The sequence below is a fragment of the Tinamus guttatus genome, unplaced genomic scaffold (genome assembly GCF_059628265.1).
Source record: "Tinamus guttatus ecotype Peru unplaced genomic scaffold, ASM5962826v1 Tinamus_guttatus_pri_ptg000213l, whole genome shotgun sequence".
Lineage (NCBI taxonomy): Eukaryota > Metazoa > Chordata > Aves > Tinamiformes > Tinamidae > Tinamus > Tinamus guttatus.
The window spans coordinates 3817730-3827130 of NW_028288747.1; the positions used below are offsets into that span (position 1 = coordinate 3817730).

General features: G+C 47.4%; 1 protein-coding gene across 1 annotated transcript; it reads left to right on the plus strand.

Moving 5' to 3' along the window:
* The first annotated feature begins 409 nt into the window (after positions 1–409).
* On the plus strand, positions 410–1345 carry LOC148594696 (storkhead-box protein 1-like). Its single transcript, XM_088524786.1, has 2 exons — positions 410–749; positions 1275–1345. The coding sequence occupies exons 1-2, from the start codon at positions 413–415 to the stop codon at positions 1343–1345; spliced, it is 408 nt and encodes a 135-aa protein (XP_088380912.1). The 5' UTR covers positions 410–412.
* Positions 1346–9401: the final 8056 nt, after the last annotated feature.

The following is a 9401-nucleotide window of genomic DNA, read 5'->3' on the forward strand; positions in this document are numbered from 1 at the left end:
GGCCACAAACACTTCAGCATCATGTCGGGGACTGGCTTGAGGGCTGTGTTTGCCCAGCTGCTGTCCGCAGCAGCAGAGTCATCACCTGGGCTGTGCTTCTCATCCTCGACGCCCTTGCTCGGGGCTGGGCACCCAAAGCGGGGGCTGAGTCTTTTTTGGGGGTGAGCCAGAGGGTTTCCGCGGGGCAGCGCTTGCAGGGGGATCCCTGCGGGCTGCAAGCGAGGCCCTACCTGTCCTCTGGCCACCGTCCCCCGCTCCGGCGGCCGCGCGGAGCCCCGGCCGGGCCCGGCGCGTCTCGCCCCGACGGGGCGGAGCGGGGCGGGCCGGGGGCGGCGCGGGGAGGCGGCAGCCGCCGGGCCGGGCCGGGCCGGGCCGGGCCGGGACATGGCCGTGCTCGGAGGGCGCTAGGGCCATGCGGCGCCGGGCCGAGCGGTGCCTGCAGATCGCCCCGCACTCCCTGGCCATCGTGCTGGGCGCCGCGGCGGCGCGGCCGGGGGGCGGCGGGGCGGCCGAGCGGCTGGGCCGGCACCGCATCGGCTACGAGATCTTCGCCGACTTCAAGCGGGAGAACATGCAGCACTTCTGGGACCGGCGCGCCACGGCCGCCGTGGCCGAGACCTTCTTCCTGGGCTGGATCGACGAGCAGGTGCTGCTGGTGCAGGGCAAGGAGGAGCACCTGGAGGTGCTGCGGCAGGGCTGGGCGCGGCGCTCCCTCAAACCCCCCAGCGGCTTCCACATCAAGTGCCTCGGTACGTGCGGGGCCGGCGCGGAGCCCCGCGCCCGGAGAGCAGCGCGCGCGGGTCGGGTGCGGGGCCTGCAAGGGGCAGCAGGAGCTCGCGGTGCTTCCTCTGGCGCGGGGGAAAAAAAATCACCAAGTAAATAAACTTCTGCCCCTTCCATGCATATGGAGAAGTTGTAGAGGGAGACTAAGTTCTCCGCAGGACTTGAAGTGCCCCGCAGCCCTCGTGGCTTGAAGCGGGCAGCTTTCCTCACAGGTGGTGGCAAACGGAGGGTTTGTGCTCCTGCCGCCCGCGGTGGTGGCGGGGGGAGAAACTGCCTTTTCCATATGCAGCCAGATCTGATCTCTGGACGCTCAGGAGATCTCGCACGAGAGATGCTGCATCCCCAGTGGGAGTTTCAGGTCTTTAAAACAGCATGGTCCCATGCATTTCTTGTAAAAATCAGCAAAGTTCTTGCAATATATATATATATATTTCTTAAAATCTCAATGTTTGTATGTATCTTAACAGTAACTGCATTGTGTGTTCCTAAAGGACAGGGCCTGGCCAGTCCTGTTCCCATGCAGTTGTTGTGTCGAATGCAGTTCTGTCGGGTGCTTCTCTGACGCTCGTTATTCCTCAGTCAGACTTATTCTGAATAAGAGAAATCCTTCCAGGCCGAGGAGAAAGCTCGGGGCGAGCGGCCCGTTTAGGAATGAATTGCTGGACCTCATTTTCCACATCACACAGAAATCCCCTCTGAACTTTGCCAACAAAAAAACGTTGTCGGAGAGGAGGTGGTAAATCCTCTTCTGGCAATGCAGACGTGTTCTGCTTTCCACCGGTATTTAGAAGAGAGCAGAAAGTTGGTTGGCAGGTAGTAGACTTGTGTTTTGGCTGAAGTTTTGAATGTCTTTGCCAGCAGGGAAAACCTACGTGTGCTTTCTACTGCATGCTGCGTAACTTTCTGTTAAATACTGATGCCTTTACTTTTAGAAGGAAGTAGTGCACAACTCGTGGTGTCCGTAGTCCTCGCCTCTCCTTGGAGATAAGTGCAGTGGTTGATGCCTGCTGCATTAATCTGGAGGTTCCCTGGCTGTTGATTTCTGGGGTGTCCCTAGACGGAGCAGGTCAGAGAGGGGATGTTTCTCATCTTGCTGAGCACAAGGACTATTGAGCAGCCCCGCGACCTTGACGTTACTAACGCGAGCCGGAGCAGCGCCGGGACTGGAATGTGAGCAGGTCTCTGTGGTCAAATTCAAAATACAAAAAATACGGCTTTTGCTGGAGGTTCGTGTTAATAAGTAAGCTCACTAATGTGTAAACGATGTGCATTTCTCAGAGGCTGCCTTTATTGTGAATTAACAGAAGACGAGAGTAAAAGGTTTCGTTTGCCTCAAATATATATATATATGTACGTATATGCATATAAATGTGTATATATATAAAAGATTCTTGGAATTTGATTAAAAGCTGTGAAAGAAGAACAGGGACCTGCTGCCTCAGAGCTGAGGTAATTGGGGAGGTGGAAAAAGTGATTATTCATAAGGTCTCTGCCGTCTTTCCACACGCACACTGATAATTCAGGTCTTTTGTCGAAGTAGATTCACCCTGCACGTTCAGTAAGGAGACCAGGGTAGCTATGTAGTTAAGGAAGAGTCAAAGTAACGGGCTTGGCCCGTGGGCATGAGCATCTGCTTAAATGTGTGCAATTGCATTTTCAATGTAATTAGGTGCCTAATGTGTAAATGGCTGTGACTTATTTAGGAGGGCTCTCGTGCTGTATTCTTCGCTTTGTAGTATTGCGATCAGTGAACGGTATACTTAAAGAAAAAGAAAAGTCCCTGCGCTTTTCAGCCTTTTTTTTTTTTTTTTGAACAGAGTACAAAATAGTCTTTCTTAAAAAGTGGTGGGTGTGTGGGGCAGCAAGGAGCACCTGTCTGGTGAGAAAGTGAGAAACGGTCGTTTTTCATTAGCTGTTAATGAATAACAGATGGGGCCGAGGGGGAAAGGCGGCTCACTACGCTGGGGAAGGTGAAGGTCTCTGCCGTTCTGCACGGCCCCCTCCTGTCTGTGCTGTGTGGTGAGTGTCCTGATCCCCATCACTGGCATCGTTAAGGGCTAATGTGACACATAACTTGCGACTGCAGCCTGATTTTCAAACCTCTGCGGGTGATGCTGACGTTTTCCCTTCGTTGTGGTCTGGAGCTTGGCTGCACTGCTGAGCCGTGAATGGGTCGTGGTGGCCACGGAGGAACTTCTGCCTCCAGCAGCTACCTGAGGAGGAGATGGTGAATCTCTAAAGTGTGCGGCATGTTTTACAGTTACGGTAGCAGAAAACGTAAACCAGAAGGAGAATTGCCACCGAATCAGTCTGAAACATTTAAATCCATGTTTTAAGCATCACGTAGAGTTAAAAAGTAGCTCCGTGGCTTGCTGGCTTCTTGCAGGTTACGGTGCCTGAGCCAGGAAAGGCAGTAGGATCCGTGCGAGATGCTGGTGTCAGAGTTTGGTTCTTGGATCCTGCCATCCCCATCAGAGGACGGGCCTGTGAAGCAAGGCCGAGGGCCCAAGGCTCCGAGTTTGAGGGCGCGGGGAATGGCGTGTTTCACGTGTAACCTTCAAGCTCGCTCCTGCGGCAGCCTTCCCAAACGGCACGGTTACGTCGCCGTGACTTGTTGAGCGTCCGTTTTTGCAGCTGGTGGGGATCAGAGTTACTCAGCCATTGGGAAACTGATGGGTGTATCTAGGTTTTTAAGCTGGCTGACAGGCAGGCTTTGGGAAGCACAGGCAGACTTTGAATAAACAAAACCCACTGTGCAAAACGTGCTGATTCAGAGGGGCATGGAAATCCTCTGTGTACCCGCAGGTCCTGGTGATGAAACTCCTTGTCGTTGCTAAGACTGATTTGGAGCTTTCTCGTAACTTTGCAACACTTCTGCAGTTTAAGTCCTTAATAAGCACCATTATTTTAATAAAATTTCTCTTTGACACACCTTTTGTTTGCTCTCACTAATATTTGTCATCTTTGAAACAGATTTTCTCCTTTGGACTCCTCTGCTTCCCCCAAGCGAGGCTGTGCTGGTGCAGGAGGCTTGTGGATGTGTTTTCAGTTCTTGGTCTCCTTTTGTGCTTGCAGCCAAGACTTTCCTTGTGTCTTGCCCTTGATTTCCGTGCCTTGGACAACAGCGTCTTTGAAAGGATTCTCTGTGCCCCATGGAAGGGCCATGCCCTTTCCTAAGGGTTCCTCTATCAACAAGTTAAAAAGAAGTGACCAAACTTTAATGCAATGACCCTTAGGTCATGCCCAGAGCCACGTGTTCAATTAGAAGCTGATGTTTCAGTGGGAGTTTTCAAGAAATGCATGTGCTGTAATTGAACTGACTAGCACGAGTCCCAGCTTAGCGGGGCGGCCGGGCCGGCCCTCCCGTGTTGTCCCTGCTCGGCCGTGCGGAGCCCGAGGTAAGTGCTCTCCTTTCTGTGCCTGCCTTTGCCACCAGAAATTAAATTAGCCCCCCACCAAGCCAGCATTAGGTGTTTTCATGGTGAGTTTTGCCATCATTAGTAGTGCTGTGCAGAGCATTGGATGCTAAATGTTGTTCATTTATAGCCAGTCATAAAATGTTAATTGTTTCTCTCTCTCTTTTTTTTTTTTCTTCCCAATTATCTCCTTTAAAGCATGAAAACTCCTTTTCAGTGAGGGAGTGTTAGATTTCCCAGTAATAAAATCTGGGAGGAGGAGCACACCGCATGTTCACATGCACCTCGTGGCATTGCCATGGGAACTCGAGGGGATTTTAATGGCTACTTTTGAGCCTTTCCTCCTCGCCCCCAACCAACTTAGATCCACTAGGCTTTTTTTTTTTTTTTTTTTTTCATTTCTGTGAGGGGATTTTTGCAACCTAGAAAAAAAAAATGCAGATTTGGGTAAACGTAAGCTGATGGTCTGGCTGGGCGCTGCCGGCGTTGCACGCTGTCTACCCCCTGTGCTGAGTGAGCCCCACTTTGCCCTTCCCTGCCTCCCAAATTGTCACAAATGGGAGGTGTGTGGCCAAGCGGGAACTGGGGACACTGGGATTCATGATCGGGGTCATTGGGATTGGGGATTGATGCCGTCATCTCATGGGATGGCTACCCACCCTGGCAAAGACGTAGGTCAGAAAGAAAGTATATCAGAAAATAGATATTTTTGTTCAGTTTTGTCAGGCTTATTCTATTTATACATATCTATATTCCATATATCATAGAATCATTATGATTGGAAAATACCTTTGAGATCGAGTTCAACTGTAAGCCTCTCAACACCATACCTGTGAAACCATGTCCCTAACATCTATTCCACTTTGGATCAGTGCCCCAGTGTGACTGAGATTTCATGTGAGCTGGAGCTTCTACACTTCAGGAAATTCCAGTTTCATATGAAATTCCAGATGGTTTCTGTTTCTAAGCCTATTTTAAATGTGTTGACCACCAGTGGGGAGTGAGGACTGGGGGAACCCTGGCTGATGAAGCTGATGCTGTATCAGAACTTAAGCAATGGGGCCAATTGCCCTGGGATGTCCTGACCTTCGTTGGTTTTCAAGGGGTAAATCTTAGATTTTCTTAAATCTCAGATTTTCTTAAATTGCTTAAAAGAGGAGAACCAGCTTTTCTGCTTCTTTTGTCCCTAATTAGCTTTTCAACTTTCCATGCTGTAATTACTGAGCTGCATTAACTGAAGAGAGGCAAATACTTTCTCCTAATCCATCCAAGGCAGGCTTAAAACTTCACAAACTTTGATTCCAGGTCTTTTACCAGCAGTTTTCTTTTCTGCCAGAGTTAGACTTTATCAGATTAGTATTTGTGAGAGTTGTTTAGCAGAGAGAAAATTATCAAATTATAACTTGATAAGTAAAATATTAATCAGTAGGCATCGACTCTCGACTAATGTCTTATTTATCAAATTGTAATGCCTGTGGTAGACTAAGTTTAGACCTTATACACATGTTGTCATACTTTAAAGTACACTTTAAAATAGGTTTGAGTTTATAAGAAGTCCTTTTAATGCAGAGGTGCTGTAGGAAGTGTCAGAAAACGCTGCTGTTCCAGGGCTTAAGGTGCAGGTTTTGATTAAACTTTGATTTTTTTAGTAAAGTCAATGGTAATAAAACTAGTGCTCTTTCTGAGCTGTCTTGATGCTGTTTTGGGTTATTAATCCAGATCACAAACCTTTGTTTATTACCTTAATTATTATTATTGCTGGACAGAAGAATTACACCCTCCCTGTGGTTCCTGCAGGCAGCTGATGACCAGTCCTCTCCGTGGCCAAGTGAGGCTTTGCAAACTGCACCCGGGTGGTGTTTCCCTGTGCAGGGGCTGTGGCTGGGAAATCTGAGGATGGAAGGAGCGATTTAATAACCGCTTCTTGCAGTAGCAGGAGATTTTTTACGGGGATTCTGATGAAATTTTAAGCTCCCTCCAAACTTTGTTTTTATTTTAAATGGGCAAGTGTAAACGTTTTGATTACTGTCTAATGATGTTGACCACTTGCAATATCCAGTTTCTGTACTGCAGCTGCTCCCTGGGTGGGCCAGATCTGAAAAGATTTTTAAGGATATTAGATTCTTTTCGGAATAAAATCCTTTCACCTAATATGTAAACTTACTTTTTTCTGGACAGTGTACTTGATCCCTCAGTTTGTTGCGTGAAATCTCATGTGAGACCTCTGAAGATAAATATATGAAGGCTAAGAATGCATAACTATGTAATTTTGATACTTGCATGCTTTTTAAGCCTATGTGTGATTTTCTGCACTTAAATATATACAGTCAATTTGTCTTTTCTGGAGCTGGATAAGCCTCTAAGCCATGCAGTATGAGATTTTAGTTGTTCTTTCTTGCAAAAAATACAACAGCAGAACTCCAGAAGCACAGTCCAACCTGCACTGATGGTGTCAACACTTGAGCTGTAAAGCTCACAATGTGTTACTAGTATGGGGGGCAGCTGGTGAGTTTGGCAGCAGAGGTACGAGTGTTATTATGCTACGTCCATACTACAAATAATAATAATAATTTTTTTAAGAGAAAATGTTTATTTTTGTACTTTTAAAACTTCAGTGGAACTTTTAGTTTGGGGAAAAAAAGGCAAATTGATATTCAGTCTTTTAAGAATGAAGCCTTATTTTCTACTTTATTTATATCAGTGAGTTTCTCCATGTGCAAAGAATATGGAAAATTAGACGGGCTTTGAATGCATAAGCCTGTCCTCAGGTCAGCATGAGGAAGACCTAAGAGCCTAGTAAAAGATCCCACCTCCGCTTCCCTGCCGGTTTGTGCCCGAGTCCCTGGATCCGCGTGATTAGGGAATGTTGTAGCGGTGCAGGCAGCGGTGCGTGCAGCTCGCTGCCCACCAAAGGGATGACCCCGCCAAAGGGATGAACCCACTTTTACCTACCAAGGGGAGAACCCAACGTGAATGAATCCCGGGATGCTCCTGCAGCTCCTGGCACCGGCAGTAGGTCGGTGCTGGGCCGGACCGCTGGAGCAAGGACAGGGATGCTCCAGAGTTGAGGGAAGGGGCACAAAGGGCCATGGCACCATTTTGTAGAAAGGCAGGAGCTCCCCACGGACATGTTTATAGAGCTGTTTAATGACTCCCCCTTCCTCTGCTGGAGAAGGAGCAGTGTTGGCAATGGAAGCGACCTGAATGGAGTTTTTCAGCTGTTTGGGGGTTTAATGGGCCTGGCGATGAGGAGAAGGTCGGCGACTTGCTTCTCCTGCAGGGAGCCAGAGCAACGTCCTCATCAGTTGCAAGTGATGAGGACCTAGCTTGACCAGTTGTGAAACAGTATTTTTAGGTCTATTTTAAAATGAAGAGAGTATCTAAATGGCCAGGACATTACTAGCAGATTTTTTTTTAAGTTTAAAAAAAAAAAAAAAAGGTGATGGGAATTTCCCTCCTAGCATATCCAAGAAGACAATTTTGAAGGGTCATGTTCATCTAGTGTTTCTGAAGTGGAGCTAGAAAAAGGACTGATCCTGGCAGAGAAACTTGGTACCTTGTCAAAAGAAACCTTTTTTTTTTCCTTAAAAGAAGTATTTTCTTGGTCTTACTGCCCATGCAAATCAAGAGAGGAGATGTTGCTTTCGGAGAAGCCAGGGAAAAGGATAGGCATGAAGTGGCTGAGTAAACGAGGAAAGAAATGAGCAGGAAAATAACATCTTTCAGTCTCTGCAACATTAGATTCTCTAGGAACAAGTACAATACTTTCCAGACAGACGCCTTCAGACCAGACATAACCCCTGTGGAGAAGCCTCCTTTATGAATATGAACATCCTGTGGGAGAGGGAAAGGGAAGCTGGGGCAGGTTTTTAGTGGTTTAATTAGTAATCTTGAATGTAGTGTTTCATGGGGAAGGGAGACGAATCTGATAGGTATCAAATCTGCCTTTTTTATTTTATTTTATTTTTCAATAAAAACACAAGGCACTGTCCTAGAATTTAATGCATTTTTAGAGGTCTAGCATCATGGTGTCCTCTCTCTCCTTTCAGGAGGTTAGGTGATGCCTGCATGGTGCAAAAGGGCAATGTAGGGCACAGAGGACCGCAGGGCTTTGCAGTTTTTCTCCAAAATTGTGCGCTTAAGCATCCTGCTGTAACAGCACAGGATGGTTTTCAGATGGAGTTATTAACCTTTGTATTGCCTTCACATATATATATGTGTGTGAGTGCATGCTTGTGTGTGCATTATATATACATATATGTTTTTAATATATATTAAAAATGTTTTAAATGCTGTGTGAACATGGATTTCCCATTACTTTTACATGAGTTTTTGGTCAGAGTGGTCCTGATTCAGCAAGACATTAATGCCTGCATGTGAATTCAGCAAGTTAAATTTGAATTCACTGGGAGGGCTCACAGAAGCGGGTGTGCTGTGCGTTTTGTGTATTTGTGTGAGTGCTAGTGCTCAGGGAATCAATCCTCGTGGTTAATTCCCGAATGGGTTGTGTGCCCTAAGCAGGTAGGGCTTTGACTGTGATGGTTAAGCTTGCAAAATCAGGACGAGTATTTTTGAAATTTTATTTATGATGGGTTTAGTGCTCTGGAAGATAAACAGCATTCAGGATTGTAGGTGCCTTCAGGAAAGGTATGAAGAGGAGGTCTTAATGCTTTGTCAATGAAGTCACAGAAAGCAGGCTATTTGATACATGCTCTAGTTTTGATTCCTTTCCTCAGACAGGAGTTAGTAGCTATGATCTTGTCATTTTTCATTTGCAGTAATGGCTTGCAGCCTTCAGTTTATGGATTTCTTATTAGTTCAAGCCCTTTGCTTTGTTTCCAGGACGTTTTCTCGCTGCTAGTTTTTCTCCGTTAGAGGTGCACGGCCAGAGCTGCCGGTGCAGCCGATGCCAGGTGGGCCTGCAGGGACAGGCTCCTTGGCTGGTGTTCAGGGACCGTACCGCTGTGAACTGCCTTCGTGTCAGAACCGCTGCATCCTCCGCTGTGTGCTCCGCCGTGTCCATAGGCAGCCTCGTGCTGTCCCGTATTTGATCTTAAAGGCGAGAAGCAGATTTATCTGTAACCTGGAGCGCAGGTTCCTTCCTTCCCATCCTTCAATTTCTCTATAAGCGCAGTGTTTAGGTTTCTGGTTTTGGTGATTGATTCTGGTGCCTCATTTCTAAGCTCTTCAGTTTCTGAGTTG